Source organism: Pelobates fuscus, chromosome 4, assembly GCF_036172605.1.
Source record: "Pelobates fuscus isolate aPelFus1 chromosome 4, aPelFus1.pri, whole genome shotgun sequence".
Taxonomy (NCBI): Eukaryota; Metazoa; Chordata; class Amphibia; order Anura; family Pelobatidae; genus Pelobates; species Pelobates fuscus.
In genome coordinates, this window is record NC_086320.1 from 122,994,261 (window position 1) to 123,018,640 (window position 24,380).

At 42.8% G+C, this 24,380-nt stretch overlaps 1 protein-coding gene across 1 annotated transcript in view; it reads left to right on the plus strand.

Moving 5' to 3' along the window:
- The window catches only part of TWSG1 (twisted gastrulation BMP signaling modulator 1), a 56,869-nt gene that overhangs the window by 4,570 nt on the left and 27,919 nt on the right, over positions 1 to 24,380 (plus strand). Inside the window, exons 3-4 of the mRNA XM_063450465.1 lie at positions 7,223 to 7,322; positions 16,809 to 17,075. Coding sequence (XP_063306535.1) covers positions 7,223 to 7,322; positions 16,809 to 17,075 — 367 coding nt within the window. The remainder of the gene's footprint in view (positions 1 to 7,222; positions 7,323 to 16,808; positions 17,076 to 24,380) is intronic.

Sequence of the window (24,380 nt, forward strand, 5' to 3'; positions counted from 1 at the left end):
CCTTAATAGATATGTAAACAAGCAGAGCATTCTCTGTTAATAATCGGTCACTTGCATACTTCCCAAGTGTACCTATTTAGGAAGGACAGTCCCTATTTTGAGCCCAAATCCCTCTGTCCTCCATTTCTAGGTGACTTTTTTTTTTTAGAACTACAGCTTTTGCAAACTGTTTTAAGATATATCCCCAATAAATGCATGCTTGAATTCAATGATGGTGTATCTCCTTAGTTGTGCCCTCTTTATATCTATATATAACATTTATTTGGCCACAGAGTGTTTCTTTAAGGAAATCCTAATATATCCTGAGGAGTGATGTAAAGGGAATACTAATAATCCATAGTGTTTTTCTCAAGGTTGACTACATTAACGGTTAATAGATTTGCGCCGAGCTTACCTTTTATAATCATGGACTAAAAGAAGAAGGAATGCGCTCTTGCTTTAAAGGACAACTGTCGTTAATGTGTAACTTTCTTTATTTTATTTTTTTTAACTAGACTGGGCAGCTATGTTGGGCCATAGAATACTGTTATTTGACCACCTGCTGTTCACCCTAAGTTGCCTACAGCTGTGATTGCTCTATGTTTACCCTACAGCAGCAGGCATGTTTGGTTGAGCATAATTTGGTCGGGTAACAGAAGTGATTGACCAAAAATGACTGCTAGAGCCAGTTAAAAAAAAAATATATATATAAATATACATAATTTAGAAAAATTGTTATGTTTGATTAAATATATTAAACTTAAAATAAAGAACAAAAACTGAAAATTTGACAGTTGTCCTTTTTTAGCGTACTTCCAGCCTTCAATGAAGATTAAGTAGTGGGAGATGCGTCATTCTTTGAGTTAATGAACCGTCCTAGTGTAATGAAATTGTTAGGGTTGTCAACACTTAAATGACAGTGTTTGCAGAGGCGGCTGGTAGCATGGTCTGTTCTCACTGTTTGGGGAAATTAAGGATTTGGTGTGTAAACAGAGGCTTATTGACTTTCTTTCTTGGGAGACTTATAGACCTTTTGTTAGTCTATAGACCTACTCCTACAGTCTGTGCATTTGATAGAATAAGACCATGTCTCCGATCCCAAAAATTCTAAGACTACAGCCATCTTAATAAAGCAGGAGGATCTGCACACTATGAAGGTCACGCCCAATGTGGTTACATTATCTATGGGTGCAGAGTATCTGTCACTGGATCTACACATACCAGGCACAGGATATAGTGCAGATTTTGTAAGGTTTTTTTCCCCCTTTTGGTCTTCAAATTAAGTGAAGGTTCTTATATAATTTTTGAGTATAAAGAATATTATTGGAGCAGCCATATGTTGTCACTGGATAATAACTTAAAGATTTTTTTATTTTCTTTAATTATTTTTTGATATAAACATTTAAATGCCTAAAGGGAATCAACACCTTAAATGAGGAGAGTAAATTTGAAAGAAGAAAAACTAGCACAACAAGAGGACATAGTGTTACATTGGAGGGGCAGAGGTTTAACTTTTTTTTTTTTTTTTTTTTTTTAAATCAGGAAGTATTACTTTACTGAGAGGGTAGTGGAATAGCCTGCATGGAATAGCCTTCCAGTTGAAATGGTATGGAGTTTGAGCGTATGTGAGATACACTATGGTATCCTAGCTATAAAATAAGGCCAGGACTAATGAAAATATTAAGAAAACTGGGCAGACTAGATGGGCCGAAAGGTTCTTGTCTGCCGTCACATTCTATGTTTTTCATTATAAAATAAGGGAAGCATGAGCTCTTACTCGTATCTATCTGCTTAAAGCATATATGAGTAAATTAACTGATTTATATAACCAGCTATAGAAAAAAAATACGTTTCTAAAATGTACATTTTATCGAACACCCCAACCATGTGAATCCTTTTCCATTTTTAAAAAAATTTCTGTTAAGCGTCTACAAATTGTCAATAAGACTGTCCCGCCTGTTGTACTTCTTTTCTTATTCGCTTTCCTCTAATTTGTACATTTTTCTGTGTGAGAGTAATTGTAAATAATTCTGCCTATCTCTAATATGTTGAGCATAGATGCTTTGTTGTGGAATTTTGTTTTCTCGGCTACTGAGAAATTGAAAATGGCAGATGCTGTTCTTGCCGAGTGTACAAAACCTGTGGAAAAAGTTTGATGTGCTAGTTTATGCACTATAGTGAATGAACACATTCTAATTTTGGCAGTTTTCACAAAAGAATTTTTGGAGTTTAACTGTTTTTCAGTTACTTATACATTTGGAACACACTGCCCAATTTAACTGAAAACCTGCCAAACTTCCTAAAATGTTTTGTAAAGCTGCCCAGAATACACAAAAACGAACTTCATAAATATACTTATGTGATGGAATTTGGTTACAGCTGCTGCACAATCTGCTATCCTCACATACAGTCACAAACAAAACACCCATCACACATGTCTAGCTCTATTAAAGGGATACTATAGGCATCAAAATAACTAGCTTAATGAAGCTGGTTTTGTATATAGATCATCCCCCATGCAGTCTTATTGCTCACTTATCTTTCATTATGGACGACCACAAGGTCATGTCACTTTTGTTTCTGTTTATGCAAGCCTAGCTGCACTTCCCCTGGCTGTGACCCAGAAGGCCTACATGAACTAAAGAAAAATATTGTTTAATTTTTAATCTGATGTTAACTTAAATTGAACTTTAATCACACACGAGACTCCTGCAGGATCTATTAACAGAGCAGGAGAGATTCTAAATTAAACAGACTGTGCAATACAGGAACCTAGACTATCTAGGATTCTTTTCAGGAAGTGTTTAGGAAGGCTTTGTGAGTCACACACAGGGATGTTTGACTAGGGCTGCCTAAACAGTGATTTAACTCTTAAATAGCAAAGCATCAAGCAGTGAGACTGCAGGGGCGTGATCTATACACCAAAACTACTTCATTAAGCTGAAGTTTTTTTGGTGACTGTTGTGTCCCATGATGCACTTAAACAGAGTTCCTGTCACACATTGGAGGCATGTAATGAGACCAAAGAGCTAGTGGTTCTTGAGAAAATCAGAAATTGGTGAGATGGGAGGAACTGGTGGAGTTGCGATTAAAAAGGACTGATGAAGACACTAAGAGAGAATTGGTGAGGAAAATAGAAGGAAAAAAAACAAAAACAAGGTGTACAAGAAAAAAGGACTGATGGAGAATGTAGAATACACATGGTTCGTCAAACCAGAGTTTGTTTCTTTGTGTAGTAAATATCATTATGCCAAGCCTGTAATACTTTGTAAAAAAAAAAAAAATAGTCTATCCTGCCACAGACTCCAGACATTTATGTTTTGGTGATACAGGTAAGTCTACCCATCTCTGGTAAGAGATTCTGCATCTGAACAGGGCCGGACTGGGGATACAAAGCAGCCCTGGAAAAAAAGATTATGCCAGCCCCATTGCCTTACATATTACACGCGACAATATATGGCGCAGTGACTGCGCCATATATTGTCGCGTGTAATATGTAAGGCAATGTCTTGCCATGACAGATGATTGAGTAATATATATATATGCATGTCCCTACAGGCTTTTCAACGTAAACACTGACTTTTCGGAGAAAAGGCAGTGTTTACATTGCTTCAAAGTGACACTGCTAGTGACAGTCACTCAGAATGTCACTAGAGGTGCTTCCTGTGTCAGTGCACCTACATTCAGGGACTCCACACTCTGTAGGTGCTGAACGTTCCCCATAGAGATACATTGATTCAATGCATCTCTATGGGGAGATGCTGATTGGTGTAACGTTTTGGAGCCAATCCAATGGCAAATCATTGGATTGGCTGAGATCATCAAGCTTGATGATCTCAGCCATAGAGGCAGGGCCAGTCGAGGGGAGACCAGCACGCTGCGTGGGGAAAAAAAGGTGAGCAAAAACACTATTTTTAAACACACATATACACCATGACAGACACAGAAACACACATATACCATGACAGATACACACCCCATGACACACACACACACCATGACCCAGACACATACATACCATGACACGTCCACCATGATACGGACACGCCCACCATGATACGGACACGCCCACCATGATACGGACACGCCCACCATGATACGGACACGCCCACCATGATACGGACACGCCCACCATGATACGGACACGCCCACCATGATACGGACACGCCCACCATGATACGGACACGCCCACCATGATACGGACACGCCCACCATGATACGGACACGCCCACCATGATACGGACACGCCCACCATGATACGGACACGCCCACCATGATACGGACACGCCCACCATGATACGGACACGCCCACCATGATACGGACACGCCCACCATGATACGGACACGCCCACCATGATACGGACACGCCCCCCCAATGACGGAGACACGCCCCCCCCAATGACGGAGACACGCCCCCCCCAATGACGGAGACACGCCCCCCCCAATGACGGGGACACGCCCCCCCCCCAATGACGGGGACACGCCCCCCCCCAATGACGGGGACACGCCCCCCCCCAATGACGGGGACACGCCCCCCCCCAATGACGGGGACACGCCCCCCCCCAATGACGGGGACACGCCCCCCCCCAATGACGGGGACACGCCCCCCCCCAATGACGGGGACACGCCCCCCCCCAATGACGGGGACACGCCCCCCCCCAATGACGGGGACACGCCCCCCCCCAATGACGGGGACACGCCCCCCCCCAATGACGGGGACACGCCCCCCCCCAATGACGGGGACACGCCCCCCCCCAATGACGGGGACACGCCCCCCCCCCCAATGACGGGGACACGCCCACCCCCCCAATGACGGGGACACGCCCACCCCCCCAATGACGGGGACACGCCCACCCCCCCAATGACGGGGACACGCCCACCCCCCCAATGACGGGGACACGCCCACCCCCCCAATGACGGGGACACGCCCACCCCCCCAATGACGGGGACACGCCCACCCCCCCAATGACGGGGACACGCCCACCCCCCCAATGACGGGGACACGCCCACCCCCCCAATGACGGGGACACGCCCACCCCCCCAATGACGGGGACACGCCCCCCCCCCAATGACGGGGACACGCCCCCCCCCCAATGACGGGGACACGCCCCCCCCCCAATGACGGGGACACGCCCCCCCCCCAATGACGGGGACACGCCCCCCCCCCAATGACGGGGACACGCCCCCCCCCCAATGACGGGGACACGCCCCCCCCCAATGACGGGGACACGCCCCCCCCCCAATGACGGGGACACGCCCCCCCCCCAATGACGGGGACACGCCCCCCCCCCAATGACGGGGACACGCCCCCCCCCCAATGACGGGGACACGCCCCCCCCCCCCAATGACGGGGACACGCCCCCCCCCCCCAATGACGGGGACACGCCCCCCCCCCCCAATGACGGGGACACGCCCCCCCCCCCCAATGACGGGGACACGCCCCCCCCCCCCAATGACGGGGACACGCCCCCCCCCCCCAATGACGGGGACACGCCCCCCCCTCTAGGGTTAACCCTGTCTGCTGTAAACATAGCAGTTTCTGCGCTCTAGTGGTGCTTCTGTTCTTCTCACTGTGATTTTCACAGTGAGAAGACGCCAGCGTCCATAGGAAAGCATTGAGCAATGCTTTCCTATCGATTGATTGGCTGCGCGCGCGTCTCTTGCCACGCATGTGCATTCAGCCGATGACGTCGGAAGGAGCAGGAGAGTCCACAGCCCGGTGCTGGAGAAAGGTAAGATTTTAACCCCTTCCTCCCACTTCAGCCCGGCGGGAGGGGGACAATAAGGGTGTGGGGGACCTATTAACACTATAGTGGAAGTAAAACGAGTTTGTTTTCCTGGCACTATAGTGGTCCTTTAAGATTTTTTTTATTTTTTTTTTTATTTTATGACATTGAAAAGATACAAAACATACACATTAAAATAACAATCAAAAAACCAAGAACATTTTCCACATCAGAAAAAGGGTTCAGGGTCAACCTTTATTCTATGCATATTGTAGCACATGTTGTGCTTTGTTTCTACCACTCTCAGAGAGACCTGCGAGTCTCGACTTGAACGTTGAATATGTTAGTTATAGAGACCTGAGAGTCTCACAACAAATATAAAAATGATAATAAAAATATATTTACAAAAAAAAAGAAAAAGGGTTCAGGTTAAATTGGGTACCAAAAATAAGGTATAGTGTTATAATAATTATTTATTTATTTATTTCTACATGTCACCGGCATCTGCATGTTAAGACTGGAATGGGTAGAGAAAGATATAAACGAAGATGAGAAAGAGGCAGAAAAAAACAAAAAAAACCCGAACAAAGTAAAAACTTGCAATTGCATAACTCGAGATTGGCTACTAATACTCCTCAATAGACGCTGACCAGGGGGCCCAAGTACAGACAAACTTAAAACTTCTTCCATAAGTTCTATAGTATCCTTCACCCTATTTGCCACCGCCTGACACTAGGAACTTCAGAAGAACACCAGAGGACAGGGATTAAGGACTTGGCTGCATTACGTAAATCTTCTTGTAAGACTTTTCTTGTATACAGAAACTCACTCAGCGGTACCTCATGCCAAAACAGAGCCTCATGCTGAAACAGATGAGGCTTCGATAGAATTACCCAAATCTTTGAATGAATGTCCTGCCAAAACAGGGTGCTCAAGGACTGCCCACCAAACTTGTGAAGTTTATCAACACTGGCATGAATGACCACATAACATTCTGTGAGTGGTTTTAAAATGAGGTTCTTGATAACAAAAACATATTGTACTCTGAGAGAGGATAACTATTTTATTCTGTAACGAGTCGGAATTTGCCTTCTAACATCATCCTCCCATTTGATCTTAGATTTGGAAAGACTCAAGGTAGGCTGTAACATTAAAGCAATGTTCTAAGTATCCCACAAATGCTCACACATAAGGCCCTCTCTACATTCGTTCTGCCACTGGATCAATGCATCAGTAAATCGGGTGAAGGGCTATCAGTGCAAACCCCTGAGTGCAATGGACATGATCTACTTACCGCCTAATCCAATGCAGTTAAACAGACCAGAGTATGCCATGACTTCCACCAATCCATATATGTATAAATGTAGATCAGTGGCACGAGCAATACTGTTTCTTTGATGTATGTGCATCATGAGCACTCAGAGGAATACTTTATTTTAGATTTTTATATACATATTGTCCAGTAGCTGTTGCATATTTGCTGTAAAGTTGACTCATGTTCTGGTTTTTCGTCCCAGGAGTTATGCCAGTGTCGACCCATTGATGGAAACTGCTCTTGCTGTAAGGAGTGTATGCTGTGTCTTGGCACACTCTGGGATGAGTGCTGCGACTGTGTGGGTAAGTTTGTACCAAATACAATATCTTTCACACATGTGTTGAATGTTATGTAAATCAAAGAACAAAATCATCGAACTCTTTAGAACAAGGGTCAAGTTTTGGAAGGTACAAATAAAAATGTACACCTAATGCCCTTTGTGACCAAGGCCTTTTTGGCACTTTTGCCATTTTTTTTTATTCTACCGCAATTTCCCTCTTTCTGTTTTAAGCGAGAAAGGAGAAATTTTGCTTTCTTTTGAAACCCTATAATGTATACATTTAAGTTTTAAATATGAATAAAATATATTTTTTAAATTGTGGAGGGAGACTGTTTCTTTGTTGTGCAACTAAAGAAAACTAACTCAGTATAGATTCACTAATTAGTCCTGTCCAATATGTCTAGGATTTCAATTACATTTTATAAGTTATAAAACAAATATTGTATGTATAGGAAGAGAATTATGTTTTAGTTTTTACAAACATGCCTGCGATACCAGAACAGTAATAGCAGGCGATTAAACACAGTGAGAATAAACAGTGGCATGGTTTCAGAAACATTTGCACAATCTTTTTTAGACGATAACACGGTAATAAAGGTGATTGTTGTCAAGAAAGGGTTAATATGTGAAATCATGCTGGTATCAGTAGCCTGGGACAATATGCTAAACCACACACTTGAACCTACAAGAGACAATAGATTATGTGGATGTGTCTACTAAAAGTAGAGAATGCTTGGGCAAACATATAGAGTACAGGTCACGTTATTTAGGCAATTAGGTTAGGTGAGGTGTAATTCTATATGTTACGTAGCTGAAAAGAGACTTGCGTCCATCAAGTTAAGCCTTCCTCACATATGTTGTTGCTGTTGATCCAAAAGAAGGCAAAAAACCCAGTCTGAAGCGCTTCCAATTTTGCCACAAACTAGGAAAAAATTCCTTCTTGACCCCAAAATAGCAGTCAGATGTCTCCTTGGATCAAACTGCTATTACCTCACTAATTAGAAATTATATCCCTGTATGTTATGTTTCTGTAAGTATTTATCCAATTGCAGTTTAAACATCTGTATGGACTCTGACAAAACCACCTCTTCAGGCAGAGAATTCCATATCCGTATTGCTCTTACTGTAAAAAAAACTTTTCTTTGTCTTAGATTAAATCTCCTTTCTTCCAGCCTCAATGGGTGACCTCGTGTCCTATGTATAGCCCTGTTTATGAATAGATTTCCAGATAAAGGTTTGCACTGGCCCCGAATATATTTGTATAAAGTTATCATATCCCCTCTCAGGCACTGTTTTTCCAAACTAAACAGATTTCATTTTTTTTAACCTTTCTTCATAACTAAAATGCTCCATTCCTTTTATCAATTTTGTAGCTCGTCTCTGGACTTTTTCTAGTGCCATGATATCCTTCTTTAGAATACGTGCCCAAAATTGCACAGCATATTCAAGGTGTGGTCTTACCAGCGATTTATAAAGAGGCAAAATTATATTTTCATCCTGAGAATTTATGCCCCTATTTATACATGACAAAACCTTACTGGCCTTAGCAACTGCAGATTGACATTGCATATTGCTGCCTAATTTGTTGTCTATAACAATACCCAAATCCTTCTCGTGTGTGGTTATCCCTAATTCACTACCATTTGGTGTGTAAGTTGCTTGTGCATTCTTAACCCCCAAGTGCATAACTTTGCATTTCTCTACATTCAATTTCATCTGCCATTTTAGTGCCCAGTCCCCCAATCTATCCAAATCTCTCTGCAGCAAAGCAATATCCTGCTCACATTTTATTACTTTACAAAGTTTTGTGTCATCTGCAAACGCTGATACCGTGTTTCCCCGAAAATAAGCCCTAGCCGAATTTTCGGGGTGGGCTGCAATATAAGCCCTACCCCGAAAATAAGACCTAGGCATTTTACCTTTGCGGCCCGGCGGGACTTCCTTCTTCTATGAGGAGGGGGAGGAGCGTTGCGGGCCGCGGCATCGCGCAGCGTGATGACGATGTGAGCAGCGTGATGGCGACGTGCGCAGCGCCGTCAGTCTGCCTTCACGGATCTTCAAGGGAAGGATCCATTACGGGCGGTGAGGCACCCAGTGGTCGGACTCTTTGAACTGTGAGTAGATACCGGTATTTTATGTCTGGGACTTAATTAATTAAAGGGGGGGGGGTGAATTAATTAAAGGGGGGTGAATTAATTAAAGGGGGGTGAATTAATTAAAGGGGGGGGTGAATTAATTAAAGGGGGGGGTGAATTAATTAAAGGGGGGGGTGAATTAATTAAAGGGGGGTGAATTAATTAAGGGGGGGTGGATTAATTAAAGGGGGGGTGGATTAATTAAAGAGGGGGTGGATTAATTAAAGGGGGGGGTGGATTTATTAAAGGGGGGGTGGATTTATTAAAGGGGGGTGGATTTATTAAAGGGGGGTGGATTTATTAAAGGGGGGTGGATTTATTAAAGGGGGGTGGATTTATTAAAGGGGGTGGATTTATTAAAGGGGGGTGGATTTATTAAAGGGGGGTGGATTTATTAAAGGGGGGTGGATTTATTAAAGGGGGGTGGATTAATTAGAGGGGGTGGATTAATTAGAGGGGGTGGATTAATTAAAGGGGGGGTGGATTAATTAAAGGGGGGGTTCAATGTACATACCGATACCGTAAATAAATAAGCCCTACCCTGAAAATAAGCCATAGTGTGTTTTGTGTGACTAAAATTAATATAAGACCCGGTCTTATTTTCGGAGAAACACGGTACATGGCTTTCAATGCCTATTTCAAGATAATTTATAAATATGTTAAATATAAGTGGTCCCAAAACAGAACCCTGAGGGACACCACTAACCACTTTTGTCCAGCCTGAAAATTTACCATTAATTACAACTAGTTGTACTCTATCCTTAAGCCAATGTTCTACCCAAGAACAAGACCAATTTCTTTTAGTTTGAAGACTAACCTATTGTGAGGAACCGTATCAAATGCCTTGGCAAAATCCAAGTAGATCGCATCCACTGCAACACCCTGATCTATACTTCTACTTACTTCTTCGTAGAATGCAATTAGGTTAGTCAAAAGGCAGCAGGCAGGCAACCAGGCTCCTCCAGTGCACAGTGGCGAGGTTGGTTCCGCCACACCTGCGTCTCGTTTCCTCCACATGTTGGAGTACAGGAGGACCTGGTGGTCTGTTGCTGCTTGCGCCTCCGCAGGTGTGGGTGATGCTTCCGGGTCCTAGCCCTTGTGGCCTTCAGCCTGGGTGGGCTGTCGAGAGTGAGGGTGGTTGGGGGTACAGGTGCTGCGCTCGATTGTGACCCCTTCGCTGCCCGCTGCATGCGACTCTGCTCACCTCTCACTGGCTTGTCTTGTGGCTTGATCCCGCGCTCCCGGAGTCTCTCCCAGAAGCAGAAAAATATTGCCTCTAAGCGCTGCAGGGAGTCAGTGGCAACACCTTGTTAGCCTTTGGCTTTGAAGCAGGCTGTGTGTATAAGTTGAGTCAGCAGTCGCCATCTTGAGTGCGCTGCGGCAGGTCTTTGCCACGTGTGCCCTGTCCAAACTTAGAACTCGATCCAGGCAGGTTGCTCCAGATGCCCAGTGCAGACCGGGATATCCCCCCACCAGTCCAAAGGAGGGGGTAGGATACAGGAGAGCTCAGGGATCCTTGGGCGAGTTCGTGGGAGAGGAGAGTGGCAGAGACTCCCCGGCTCGAACTTCGGTAGGCCTCAGCAGATTATTCCGGGTTCCCGGGTGGTGATAGACACGATTCAGGTAGCAATGAGTGCGCCCGGCTGTTCCCTGCTTGCCGATTGCACATCCACCTTCTGGAGGGCTGAGTTTTTTTTGGTGTTTTTTTCCCCCAAATCAGTGATTTTGGCCAGGAGCTCAGTCTTGGCACGTCTGCTCAGCTTGAAAGCTAGGCTCTGCCCCAGAGAGAATTGTTTTTTTGTTTGTTTTTTTAATTAATTTTTTTTTTATCCTTTATTTTTCATTGTGCATGACTCCTGATCTAGCCGATGCAGAGTCAGGAAATGTCTGTGCTGGTTGTTGGTGCTTAGCCACAAATACTATGGTGAAATTTCATGGGGCTGCACTAAAATCCTAAAGTACACCTCCAGCTTGCTGAAGTGTGTTATGGGTTTATAACTTGCCAAGTACATATAAGTGTGCCAATCTCAATTTTCATGAAGTTGCCACTTTTATAGAAATCTTTAGTAATACCTCACAGCTGTCAAGCAGGCAGCCTAGAGGGTTTCTGGCCTTGCTCCATTTTGAACTGTTTTAAAGTGAAAGCGAATGCTTTTTTATGGTGGATTGCGGCTATTGTCATGCATGCACAGTGTTTCCCAATGCATCTGTGTGAAGCACCTGACACAAATAATCAGTAATGACTTCAGACGGTGGATCAGAGCTACAGGAGGGATACTCAAAGCTCTTGGCTAAAGGTACGTTTTTATTTGATAATTTGAGTGACTAAATTGGCGTGCAGTAACTTTTAAAAAAACTATAATTTTTTTTGAATGCTCTAATTAAATTAAAATTAAATAAAACTTATTTAATTGCAGTGTTCCTTTAATCAATGGACAGGGATAGGACATTGGTTTAGGAAATGTTTAGTATTGATACTGGGATTTTATGCTTATATTCCCTCATCTTCAAAACTCTTGTCTTTCTAAAGTTATTGACGATTCTAGTGTGGATAAGATCCCACTTGGCTTGTTCCGATGTGTTTAGTTTGCTGGGAGGTTGTGTGTGATTGAATGCAGGTGGAACAGACTGAATGCCAGAATTGAAATGGCCCTCAGGGCACATTTTTTTTCCAGATGTTCAGTTATGAGCCTGAGATCACTAAAACAACATAAGCAAGGACTGTGTACAGATAAAATGTTGTACTTTTTATTAGAACTACGGTGAAGAACATGTGTCTTAGTTACCATTTATGAACCCACTGAGTTAACCAGGTTTAAGCACACACATTTCTAAAAGACTTAAATAATCCTAATGATTTTTCTGATTTTCATTGAATTATCTTCTTTTCTATAAACAAACATTTATTTTCCCCTAAATATTTAAAAGTATTTTTTATAAATTTACATTATCATTATTTTGTGCTTATAAAGCAGACTTCAGGACTTTAAAAATGAGTGAGTGTAAAGAAACAAACATATATGCTGGGAATCAAACACCTTTTGTGTTTGAAGATGGACATTTTAGACTGTTGGGTTAAAATGTAAGGCAGACATGGGTGAATGAGATCTGTGGACCTGAGAAAATGGTATTGTGATTTGTATACAGCTCGTTGATGAGCTGTATACACTTCAATTGCCATGTTCTAGGAGGTGTGATCGTGTTCTCCTAAATGCTTTTTGAGCATGTGTAGATTTACGTTTCAAATGACCTAAATGTAATCTATAGCTTAGTAAGTACTTGAAGGTTAGACGGTATATGATGAAAATATGTGAACACTTGACTAGAATGCTTATACGAGCTGTTAGATATCCCTTTCCAAAACTATAAACATTAAAGTAACACTATAGCATTAGGAATAGAAACATGTATTCAGAACACTATAGCATTAGGAATAGAAACATGTATTCAGAACACTAGAGTGTTGTCCGAAAGGTGGCGTTACGCAGTAGTGTAAACTCTGCCTTTTCACTGCTGAGCCTGCAAGGACATGCTGTTAGTCCTAGAACAACTACATTAAGATGTTGTGATTCTGGTGTCTATAGTGTCCCTTTAACCCCTTAAGGACACATGACATGTGTGACATGTCATGATTCCCTTTTATTCCAGAAGTTTGGTCCTTAAGGGGTTAATATATAGTTGGTACTCCCCCCGATCTTTTCAGTAGAAACAGCCACCACTTTTTGGATAGGGTCTGTGACAGTGTGTGCAAATTTAGTTAGTTTGTGGGGCCAGGTACTTATGTTGGACAAGAAGGTCTGTCTTTCAGAAAGCATTCCATCTCATCCCAAATGTGTTCAGTGGAGTTGAGGTCAAGACTGTGCAGGCCAATTGAGTTCCTCCACACAAAACTCCTCAAACCTCGACTTAATAGATCTCACTTTGTGAACTTGGACTCAGTTAAGCTAGAACAGGGAAGTGCCTTCCACAAACTGTTTCCAGAAAGTTGTAATCCACCAACTTTATAAAATGTCTTAATGCTTCACATTGCATTATATCTTGTAGCATACTCCAAGCACGAATACATCTTTAACCCCCTTCATGACCGCAGACGTATTGGGTACGTCCGACAAAAAACGGTCGTTAACGTCCTCTGACGCACCTGATACGTCTGTGGTAAATGTGAGCGCTGGAAGTGATCACATCCGGGTTGCCTCACATGGCGCCCAGCAGTGTAGCAGAGCATCGGAAGCCATCAGGCAGGCTTCCGATGCTCTACCTGTGTGCTGAGTTCCTCGAGGGGTCTAGGCACTCGCTTAAGATTAAATGAAAAAATTAAATTAACTGACAGGCAGTCCCCCTGCTGGTGAAAAAAGTAAAAAAACATTTTTTACAAAAGTTTTGTAAAATTTTTTTTTTTAATAAATGTAACATTTAAGCGTATTTATTAATGTATACATATAACAATGCACTTAGAGTAAAGGTACACACGTGTGTGTGTGTGTGTGTGTGTGTATATATTTATATATTATAAAAATAAATAAATGTAAAAATACCATTTGCAAAAGAAGACAACCCAAAGTATTGCAAAAATGAGTATGTCCAGTCTTTTTTAGTAGCCATAATTTTTTTAAATGCTATATATATATATATAAATGCTAACTTTGGCCAGTGTTTGTGACTAAGTGGCTACCAAAAAAGACTGGACATGGGGGGCGGGGCCGGCCCGCCGAGCTGGATGGTCGCAGGCACGCAGAGCTCCTGCAAGACCGCAAAAAAAACGATTAAAAACAATGCTTTAATCTGAACTGCAGACCTACAGCAACAAAGCCCAACACAGAGGGACGGCTGGATCCAGGGAGAGGCCTTGCTCCACGAGCTACAGTCCCCTGGAAGAGACATTCTCGCCAAACTTCCGGAGGCCTTCTCTGGCGGTGAGTGGGGCAGACGGCCGCTGCCCCACTATCCCGCAACACAGCACCCCACATGAGGCACGAATCCGGCGGGACCTGGCCCCGTTCCCCCCCCCCCCCATGGACCGGGGGGGTGATCCCGGTCCCCACCCTAGGGACCTGACCACCGCTGGCTGTGTCGGCATGGCAGCAAGGCCGCCAGTCCATCCGGACACCACATCTAAGATGGCGGAGGCCGCATGCGACGGCGCCAAGACCGGAGCATTGATGGGCAACTACTCTACATCAGCAGAAACTATAGGGGACAGCCAACAACCCACAGATACCACCCTCAGCCACCCATTTGCAGGCACTACCGGACCTTACCAAGCCATGATCGGACCCAAGGAGGCCTCCTGCGGGGGTTGGGTACACCCTCCCCCAGGCAAGGTAAAAACTACAACGCATTGGCCGCCTGCAACCGCTCATGCACCATGGGGACTACCGACGGGAGGAGAAGCAGAAGGGCATCCGCCTGGACCCCTACTACGGAAGGGACTCTCACAGGCGGTAAATGCACAGCAGACACCCTGCCTAGCGACTGACAACGAGCAGAACTCCCACGTACCAGCTACCTGTAATGGCGGCAGAGGGGACTATCTTAAACTAACTTTTACCACCTGTCTATGCTGACACACAAGGCTGGCGCCCAGGACAGACCACCCCACCATTACCAATGATACATGGCTGAGTTGCATACTTTTTAGTTTTATCAGTTGATGTTTAACTGCTTCTGCTAGCTCAAGTGTGTGCTTCTGCTTTATAGTGAGATTGAGTGGTGGGAGGGGAGCAATGTAAAACTGCGGTACCTTACAGCCACGCAGTAATTTCATGCGTATGTTCCAGCGGTCACTATTTATTCTGCCTATATATTCATAAGCCTTAAAAATGTTCCTAGCTTGTTTTATCTTTTCAAACAACTATTAACTAACTGTTTCACGCTTTAGACACCCCTACAATGCTTGTTTCACTGTCTTGAAACTATGCTGACTCTACGAAATATAGTGCTGTTAGCTGATGCCTTTCAAATGCTTGATATGTATTACTAGCCTGTATTTCCTAATGTGGCTACACAAGCCTGTTTATAACTCGCAGACACAATCTTGTACTATATCTAAACTTAAAACTACTCAGCATAACTCTAACGTTTAAACAAAAATATGCCGGCAATCTTTCTGTTCATGTAAAAAAAAAAAAAAAAAATGTGCTGTACCAACATGCCACTCATTGAAATGCTATGATTATGCCTGCAGTTGCTGTCGTGGCCCTGCATGCTTGTCTGTAACCTATATGCACATACAAAATTAAAGAATTAAAAAAAAAAAAAAAGACTCGACATACCCTGGGTTGCCTACTTAAAAAAATTTTTTTTTTTTAAAATGTACTTGTGAGTTGTGATTCAGAGATTTGACAGATAAGTGTTACAATGTCACTATTGATAGATTTCAAAAATATATATTTTGAAACGGCAATGTCCTACTTGTACTTATAGCCCTACAACTTGCACAAAAAAAGGAAAAAAACATGTTAACATTGGGTATTTCTAAACTCTGAACAAAATTTAGAAACTATTAAGCACAGGTATTTTTTGGCGGTTGTAGATGCGTAACAGATTTTGGGGGTGAAAGTTAGAAAAGGTGTGTTTTTATTTTTTATTTATTTTGATCTTTTCATCATATTTTATAAAAACATTTTTATAGTAATTATTTTTATTTATATATATAATAGTATCTTTAGAAAGATCATTTAATGGTGAGAAAAACTGTGTGTGTGTATATATATATTAGATTACTGTATGTATGTATGTGTGTGGGTACAGTAAACGAGTAACAGGAAAATTACAGCTAAACACAAACACCACAGAACTGTAAAAAGAGCCCTGGTCCTTAACGGTAAGAAAATTAAAAAGTGGTCTGGTCACCAAGGGGTTAATATATTTAATGTACAAATAATTGAGTGTCCACATGCTTTTGACCATATAGTGTATTTTCTATCCAAGTGTCTACATGTTTTTCTGGTTGTTTCTTCTGCTACCACACACCAACTGTTTTTAATGCAGATTGCTTACGGACATGCTTACCTTAATTGTACTGTGCTGCATTTTTCAGTTTTATATACAAAGGAGAGCCAAGCTTTGGCAGTTTAAGATGTTGTGGACTTCGTTATCCATAATGCCGGCAAAGCATCAGGGGAGATGTAGTCCACAACATCTAGTTTCAACTTTTGCTCCCTTGCCCTATACATTGCACAAGTAAATCCTTTTGAAATTGTAACTGGTTGAGCTTCTGTTTCCGTAATGTTTAGATGTTTTGTAGAGTATTTTCAATCACTATGTCCTCTTAATCTTTAGTGTCTATATCCAACCCACAAATATGCCACAATTCCATCAAATTCTTAGTTTCAAAATGGATTGAAGACTGTATTTTCTATTTTTCTGTGTAGGAATGTGCAACCCAAGAAACTACAGTGACACTCCGCCGACCTCCAAGAGTACTGTGGAAGAACTGCATGAACCAATACCATCCTTGTTCCGGGCACTGACTGAAGGTGAAACTCACCTGAATTGGAACATTGTTTCCTTCCCTATAATAGAGGAATTGTCTCACCATGAAAATCTTGTTTCCTTCCTGGAGACTGTAAACCAACCACCAACCCAAAATGCGACTGTTTCCCAGAGTGGAGTTCATGTATCACACAGCAGTGAAAAAGGTATTTCCTACTAAAAAGGTTAACATTAAATTAACATTTGAGCTTTATTAGTGACATATATTTTTATACTTTAAGATAGGTATTAGTGTGTTAAAAATTATTATTTTATTTTGGATTTAAAGCGGGGGGAAAAAGCAAGCATATTTCCCCTGGATGACTAGGTGATCACATACCTTTCAACATTTCAAAAGAGGGACCTGTTTTTAAACATTTTAGTGGTGTGTGTGTGTGTGTGTGTGTGTGTGGCCTGGGGTGGAGTTGCTCTGAGACGTTTTAGGGGACAATTATGCAACTGAAAAGTAATTTTATAACCAAAGGAAAAAAGAAATGAGCTAGTCCTATAAAACTCCAATAAATAAAGAGGGGGCATAACCCAAATACAATAAAGTATGTAATTTACAGCATGGCAAATGTATCTTATTCATACAGACTGATTTCTAACCATTTTTTTATAGTTTATAGACACATTTCTGTGTGTATTATTGCAGTGGAGTTCTGTTATACACTTTGACAAAAACATGGAGGAGCTGCTAGAAAAGAAGGACTTTAGGAAGAGGGCGTGGGCCTAAAATAGACTGTCCTTCCGAAATGGGGGTCCTTCTGTCTGTTAAGAACCTCCTTGCTTGCTATATGTTGTGGATAGATGTTCTATATAGGAATGATCGGCAACAATCAATCCATCTATTTGTTTTCTTAAAGTTGACTTTTTAAAAAAATATATATATATTTCTAGGGGATTTTACCAACACTTATACCTAGATGTTATCTGGAATAAGAAATGACACGCCGCTAGTCGAAAACTCATTAAATATGGTGCATGATATCCTTTTTAATATAAAGTTAAAAGATTGCATGTTCTGGTAGCCCATATTGGTTTTGGCTATCTGTTTCACACATCATCTTCTTCTCCAGGATTACTTAAACTACAGCTATACATATCACTGTGTGATTTAATGCTATGATGTGGATTCAGGTTTGTGCAGGAGAAGTCTGAGTCACGTCGGTTTATGACCGTATTGGTGTGGGCAAAATACTTTTTCATTCATAAAAATTGGTTGATAAAAGAATGTGAAATTTAGCACACCACTACATCTTCCACCACAGTTGTTTAAAGCAAGTCGATGTCAAAATCAAGATTAGACCTTTTTTGTGTTTAAATACTGCATCTTTTTTTTTATTTATTTATTTTTTTATTTAAAATACTTTAAAATTTGCCTTTTATTCCTTTGCTGAGACAGTCCTTGCAGCAGGTGATTCACCTACTCTGAAGTAATCAGTTCTGATGAATTTGTCAGATGCTACTAATAGAATACATGTGTGTCAATCCCTTCAATCTGCCAATCCAGTGCTTGTCACAGAGAAGCATTGAATCCAGTAGCATTATCCACATATTGTACCACATGGTAACCCCAAACGTAAAGTCCTTCAAAAATGAAGATGTAAGTAAGAAACTTCTCTAGTGGCTCTCTTCTTAGAAGATAAAGCAATGTTTTACATTGTCTGAGAAAATTGATAGATTCTATGCTCCAAATTAAATTGTAGTGGGTTTAGTACTTAAAGGAAAGAAAAAGTTACCTGCGCTCTCCCCTTAATCCCTATGTATATTTAGACAAATGGAGGTCATTTAGTTGCTCCAATGGCCATTGGAGGGAATGCTCGCCTGCCAACGTCAAGGCAGACCCCCCTAAGCACTGACCCTTCAGCCTGCTTCCTTGAGCTTCTGGCAAAGATATATCTAATGAGACAGAGAGGGGTATTTTTTTTTATATATGCCCCTATATTCTTATTAACCCTTAATAGGGAACACATGGGATGGGCGGCAGCATTGTAACCAGGCTGTGGGATACAAAGTAAATACAAATACAAAAAGAGAAGTCCTGCGCTCACTCCCATCACTAATGGGCCGGCAGCAAGGACTACAGTACACATCAGCCCCAATATATAGTAAAAACCAAAGAAAAGAAAGTTACCTGCGCTCTCTCCTTAATCCCTATGTATATTTAGACAAACGGAGGTCATTTAGTTGCTCCAATGGCCAGTACTTAAAGGGACACCTTAGTCACCGGAACAACTACAGCTTAATGTATAGTCTGACTTTTTGTTGTAAACAACAGAAAAAAGGCAGTGTTTACATTACAGCTTAGGGACACCTCTAGTGGCCACTCCTTAGATGGCCACTGGATGTGCTTCCTGGTGCAGTGCTGCACAATGTCTCCACGCTCTGATAGAGAAAAGATAAGTCTGCTGTAAGATTGCTGGCTTATTTTAAATGGACACTCCACTGCCCAAAATAAGAAAAAATCTCATGCATTTTTCCTTATTGTTATTATTGGGTATATCCATAAAACCGCTCTCTGCAGCCTTTCCAAGCCCTTCCCTTCTTCCCCAAACACCAGGCTTTCTGTGGCTGTCCAATCAGTCTTCCCAAAGCAGCTCAATGAGAAGTCTTGCTCTGGAGTAAACAACCAGGAAGTAACATGACCTGCTGTCTTAACCGCCAGGATATGTAACAAGGTTAATTTAGAAAAGTGTAAATTTCGATTGAAATCTTCACTTTTTCTAAAATTAACACACTCTTCACACACAAAGCATTTGACCAAGTTATCAAGTGTCTAGAGTGTGTCTTTTAAAGGACCACTCTAGTGCCAGGAAAGCATACTCGTTTTCCTGGCACTAGAGTGCCCTGATGGTGCCCCCACCCTCAGGGACCCCCTCCCGCCCGGCTCTGGAAAGGGGAAAAGGGGTAAAACTTACCTTTTTCCAGCGCTGGGCGGGGAGCTCTCCTCCTCCTCTCCGCCTCCGTTCCTCCCCGTCGGCTGAATGCGCACGCGCGGCAAGAGCTGCGCGCGCATTCAGCCGGTCACATTGGAAAGCATTCATAATGCTTTCCTATGGACGCTTGCGTGCTCTCACTGTGATTTTCACAGTGAGAATCACGCAAGCGCCTCTAGCGGCTGTCAGTGAGACAGCCACTAGAGGATTAGAGGGAAGGCTTAACTAATTGATAAACATAGCAGTTTCTCTGAAACTGCTATGTTTATAAAACAATTAGTTAACCCTAGCTGGACCTGGCACCCAGACCACTTCATTAAGCTGAAGTGGTCTGGGTGCCTAGAGTGGTCCTTTAAGTAACAATTTGACCCATGTGACTATGGAATGCCTCCATTGTAAAACGTACATACAAACCTATACATCACAGAACTTTTACAACATTTTCTTTATTTGATCCTTGCACTCTGCAAGCAAATAAACTCATATGTATACACTTATTTTTCTGCAGATACATCTTAGTGTAAGCATGCACACCAGGAGTTGTTTACAGCATCCTATAAAAAAATAAAAAACAGCTTGCTAAAAGGTTACTGTGACATTACAACAGAAAGAACATTTGTGCATCAGCTGGTAGATATTGTGTAATACCAGATTACCATTGCTATACAACAATGCTATTTAAGAGCTGGATTGACTAACATAACAAACTATATATAATATACGATATATTCGTTATATATTTTGCTTCATGTACACCATACCTGGATGGCCCTCATGCTGTATCTTTAACATTGTTGGTTGCAGATGCTTGGTTTACCATCCTATTGCCCCATTGTAGGCATCCAGCATGTCTCACTAGCTCACATTTTCTTGTAACGTAAGTGAAATAAATTCACATGGTACCTTCTCTGGTAATCCAGCCTAACTATATGAGAATATCTGAGACAGGCAATTGTCTGTGTTTCTGGTGTGGTGAGATCCTAGTTTGTGGTCTTTGTATTCACACTATGCATGTCCCCTAGTAGGTGTCTTACAAATACCAATCTGGAAAATGCATTTGTATTTCCATGGGCATCATGGGCAGGGTGACCAGATTTAAAAAAAAAAATTTAAAATGGTACACCCATTAGCAATACAAAAATCGTGAGATACATACACACTAGAAGTCTTTGACCTATTCCTGGCCAGAAGTGGCTGCTACAGCTCATGCCCTTCCTGGTACTCAAATGAGTCTTTTCATTTACTGTTTGTAAATGTCCCGGCCCCCGGCTGCACGTGGTCGCACCCAATCGGTGCGACCATACTGACAGGTTGGAGGACTTACCTGTACAGCTACGAGCCGGGAGCTCCGTCTCCAAAGGTCACGCAAACGATGCACACGCACGTTCTGGGGTCAGAGGCCAAGCTCTGACCAATCACCGCCCAAGGAGGGGTATTTAAACCCCTGAATTTCCCTAGTTCATTGCCCTGTCATGGTTTCTGTTCCTGGTTCCCGAGAGTGCGTTTTCTTGTCCTTGTTATTGATATTCCTGTTATTCTTTTTTTTTTTTTTTTTTTTTTTTTTAAATTCTTTATTTTTGTTAGTGCATGATATAACATTTTGGCTTTCTGAACCACAACAGTTGCAGTAAGCCATTGGATAACAGTACATAACATGTTATAAAGATAGCAGTGCACATTTTTTAAAAAAGTGAACTATAAATGGATATAAGCAAAATTGTCAGACATTTTAAATGGTGAGTAATGACAATGCATAGGATAAAATAAATGTTGACTAGATATATATATATATCTTATGAAGTATTAACATCATTGTAAGCACGGAAAGCTCGAATCTTTCTAAACGTTATACACATTGAAATACATTTTCAGTTCGTATTTCTGGTTATACGTCTAATTATGTTGTCACAAGTTAGGATAGATAATATGTACTCTTAATGACCTCAAGTGTGTAAAATGCAATAGTATTAAGGTCGGTCATGATAGACTAATCATGGCTTGTAGGTGGGCACAGTACGATGCCTACGGCTATCTAATAAGGGCTATAGGCCTGCTTTCAACTGGGGGCCACATACATCTCTTGTGGCCATTGGTATGTTGTCTTCTTAAATTAAATTACATTAAATTATATTAAATTATATTGCAGATTAAGCCTATTTACAGCAAAGCAAACATAGTGTGGCATCTAGGAGGACCTGTCTCGGGTAGTGGTTCCTATATTTAGCAGTCTGGCTGCAGTGACATCGGAAAGACTGCTCTGCGTGCCTGTAGTTACGGGTTTAAAAAATAAAAATTTGATGTATAAAGCGTTACCCTGTAGTGCGGGTGATCCCACCAGTTTGAGGCTTGCCCTCGCTATGTGGAATATCCATGGTGTGATTGTCGGCTTGAGCCCGGCTATGTTCAGCGGGCGTGAGAACGTGTGCCTTGGTGTGCTATTTGGGGGGTACTGGGCATCTCAATGTGTGTTGCTACGTGTTCTGTCCCCCCCCCCCCCCCTTTGCATCTGCATGACCAACATCATATATAATGCTAGATATACATATATGAGTAACAAAAGAAAAAGGGAATGTAAAGGAAAAAACAGGAAAAAACAGCAACCATCGTTTAGAGCAATCGATAAGTGATGAACAGTATACTAAAACAGTAAGGGGCAGTTATGTGTTGCCTTTATAGCTAGTCTGTCTCTTTGCAAAGTTTACTTTGCTCACATTTAACAGCTTGGCGGGTGAGTCTTCAGGGGTAAGGGCCTCGGACAAAAGAGTCAAGTCCCAGTGGGCCACAAGGTAGGTACCAGAGTTCTCATGCTGTCCGTGCGATACCTGTGCGGGATGCGGGGCCCCTCTCTTATTCACGGGGGTTGTTCTCCGTCTGTCGGACCATTCTGTGGCAAGTTGTGAGCTCTGTTCTGGGTCACCCTTCTCGGTATCAGGGTCTTAGCGTTGGCCGCTTCGGCTGTTCCCTGTGTTGGCAGCGCTGCAGGCGGTAGCTGTAACGTGTTGAGGAGCTTTGCAGGGTCTTCCCCTGCAGACAGGATCAGCACTGTGTCTTCGTGGGGCACTACTAGGGTTCCAGATGCTCCCCACCTGTATCTGATATTATGGTCTCGTAGTGTTCTGGTGACCGGCTGGAACCGGCGCCGTTCTGCCAGTATTGCGAAAGGTAGGTCTTCAAATATTTTAATCTGGCAGTTGTCCACGGTCACTGAGGCTTGGCTTCTGGATCGGGTGAGGATGGCCGTCTTGACCGCGATGTCTCTCGTCACCACTATTGTATCTCGTGGTGCGTCAGCAGGGGCGGTGGGAGCTTTCCGCACCCTGAATGCTGTTATCAGTGGAGGTGCTTTGTTGTCCCCCCGCACGCCCAGAGCCCTGGCGACCTTATCAGTGAAGTCCATTAGGGCCTCCGGGTTCACAGTCTCCGGAATCCCTCGCATCCGCACGTTTCTCTTGCGGTGCCGGGCCTCGAGAGCGGTGACTGTCCTGGTCAGGCTTCGGATCTGTTGGGCCATAGTTTCCAGCTGTGCTTGGGTCCCAAGTTGCCGGCTGTCCCTGTCTCCCTCTCTTGTTTCTACTTCATCCACCCGGCGACTTAGTGCGCCGACCTCCGCCTGCACTCCAGTTAGGTCTGTCTTCCACACTGCTCGGAGGTCCAGTAACAGCCTCTTAATGTCCCCTTTAGTGGCTGGGGTTGTGTCGGCGTCCGAGTCCGCCCTGCAGTGCACTCCGCTATTCACCTGTGAGGCCACGGATCCATCTTCCCCCTCGGAGCCCTCCGAAGTGCTGGAGTCTCGTGGTCTGCTGGGGGCCATCTTGGATTGGGCCTGAGGCCTCTGTCCGTCGAAGGATCTTCGGATGTCAGGTTGGTAAAGGCTTTCTGAGTAGGCTGATTTTCTGTTTTTGCGCCCCATCTCGATTGTGGAGGTAGTAGGCACAATTTGGCTCTTGTTTTTGGCCGGTTTCGTGGCTTTTTGTCTGTGAATATAGTCTATGGAGCCGGAGCTCTGCATACATGCGTCTGGTCAGTTGCTCCGCTGGCCACGCCCCCGATATTCCTGTTATTCTAACTTTGGTTATTCTGGACTATTCTGATCTCTGGTTTCCCTGACTTGGCTTTCTTATCGATCTTGTGTATTTCTGGCTTCCTTGACCTTTGCTTTCCCTTAACCATTCTCTGTCTTTCAGCATATTAATCTGGCCATTATAAGGACTGGTTTATGTTCTGTCTATTTTTCTATTCTATGTAGATGTTACATAGTTTTGCATGTTGTATCACATTAGTAGTCGTGACAGTAGAAACATGATTTTATTTCTTTTAAGTTGTACATTACCCCCTTCCCCTTCTCTTCCCCCCCCCTTTTTTTAAATGGCTAACGCCTCTTTATCTGTGAATAGTTTTGCTCTGCTGATGTTAAGCATCTAGGGATAAAATAAATGGGTAGCTTTTTACCCTCTGGCATGACACGTGAAAGCACAGATCCTAGTAGATAAGATGAGGCATTGCATGCCAATTTAGATGGTATCTTTAGGTCAT